Source organism: Pteropus alecto, unplaced genomic scaffold, assembly GCF_000325575.1.
Source record: "Pteropus alecto unplaced genomic scaffold, ASM32557v1 scaffold137, whole genome shotgun sequence".
Lineage (NCBI taxonomy): Eukaryota > Metazoa > Chordata > Mammalia > Chiroptera > Pteropodidae > Pteropus > Pteropus alecto.
The window spans coordinates 4,229,896-4,231,520 of record NW_006440135.1 but is presented as its reverse complement, the minus strand read 5'-3'; the positions used below and the strand labels follow the sequence as shown (position 1 = coordinate 4,231,520).

General features: G+C 68.9%; 1 protein-coding gene across 1 annotated transcript in view; it reads right to left on the bottom strand.

The window, feature by feature from the left end:
- TERT (telomerase reverse transcriptase) overlaps positions 1–1,625 on the bottom strand; it is a 21,104-nt gene that overhangs the window by 11,356 nt on the left and 8,123 nt on the right. Inside the window, exons 6-7 of the mRNA XM_025050505.1 lie at positions 1,378–1,557; positions 645–803 (exon numbers count right to left, since the gene is read on the bottom strand). Of these exons, the coding sequence (XP_024906273.1) occupies positions 645–803; positions 1,378–1,557 (339 nt within the window). The remainder of the gene's footprint in view (positions 1–644; positions 804–1,377; positions 1,558–1,625) is intronic.

The window sequence follows — 1,625 nt, the reverse complement described above, 5'->3', positions numbered from 1 at the left end:
CGCTGGGGCGGGGGGAGCCTCGGGCCACCTGTGACCCTCTCCCACTGCAGGCAGGTGGTGGCCCCATCTGTGCACACGTGTTCACTTCCTGGGTGCACTGCAGGGCCCACAGCCCCCACACACCTGCCTGCTGGGCTCCATGGTGCCTTCCTCAAGGACTTCCGGGGACCCCTGACCCCTCCTGTCGTTCCCTGGGCACTTCCCCAAGAGCTTTGTGCCCTCACACTCCACGCACTCGTGACACCTGTGCCGACTGGGCCTCGGGTGTCGCCTGAACCCCAGGTGTCCTCCCCAGCACCACCGAGGCCAGAGGCCCCGGCCGCTGTGAGGAGTGCCCAGTGAGGCACCGGCCATGGAGCACTTGGCCCCTGTGCAGCCGCCGGCCAGATGTGGGCTCCAGGCAGTGGCCACGGGGACACCACTGAAACGCACAGCTCTGCTGCCCCCACGTCCCTCCTCCGCTCAAACCCAGGGAGCAGTCCCAGGGGCCCAGTGAGGGGACAGAGGGCAGGAGGGGCTTGCAGAGGAGGCTGAGTGTGACATGAACAAGTGTGTGAGGACGACAGGGACAGAGGCTCCGCCCGGCACAGGCAGCGGCCGCCCCCGGTCATGAGCACCCCGCCCGCACAGCCCGCGGGCCTCACGTGTCTCTTGAAGGACTTGCGGATGTGCCCGTGTGCGGTCCTCTGGAGCACGGCGTACTGGCGCACGCAGTAGGTGTGTTCTCGGGGCCTGATGACGCTGGCCACCACCTCCTCCAGCCTGTCCTGAGGGAGGGCGTCGTACGCTCCTGTCATATCCACCTGTGGGGACTGAGGCCACTTACATGCTGCTCAAGCACTCGCCACGGCCCCCACGTCCCAGGTCCCACCGGGCTGACCTGCCCTTGGCAAACCCTGCAATGACTTGGTTACGCCAGAGCCAGAGACCCCGAACCTGGCCCACGGCCCCACATCAGCCACAATGCCCGCCATGGGCTCTCACGGAGAGGGCCCCCTATCCCCCCAGACTGTGACACCCCAGGGCGGCCTGGATCCCTCTCTACAGCAGTGTCTCCCAGACTGTGACACCCCGGGGTGGCTAGGTCCCTCTCTCGGGCACCGGGCTATGTGAGCCGTGCGTGTGGCCGTGTCATATCAGCCCCATGGAGCTGGGCTGCAGGGACCTGAGTCCACACCAGCCGTGGAGGTCTGAAGTTTCTGCCGCAGGGCCGAGCACCCCAGGTGGAGACGAGGTCGCCCCCCTCCTTGCTCCCAGGCAGACGGCCCGAGGGCCAGCTGCACCCCACACTGCTGCACCCCACTCCGGGCCAGGGCCCCTGTGGTGGGGTCTCCCAAGGGCTGGCAGCGCCCTCGGGCTCTGGGGCGGGGGGCCCACCTTGACGAAGTAGAGTGGGGGTGCCGGGCTCTGGGCCCGCACACGCAGCGCAAAGGCGCGCCAGGCCCGGTGGACATCGTCCATGCCCATGACCGAGGCGCCCAGGAGGCCCGGCCGCCGCGTGCGCTCGTAGTTGAGGGCGCCAAACAGCGTCTTGACCTGTGAGGTGAGGCGCTGCATCTGGAAGACAGCCGGGGCGCGGCAGCGTCACAGGGGGTCCCCCGCCAGGGGCCCGGGGCGCCGCAGCG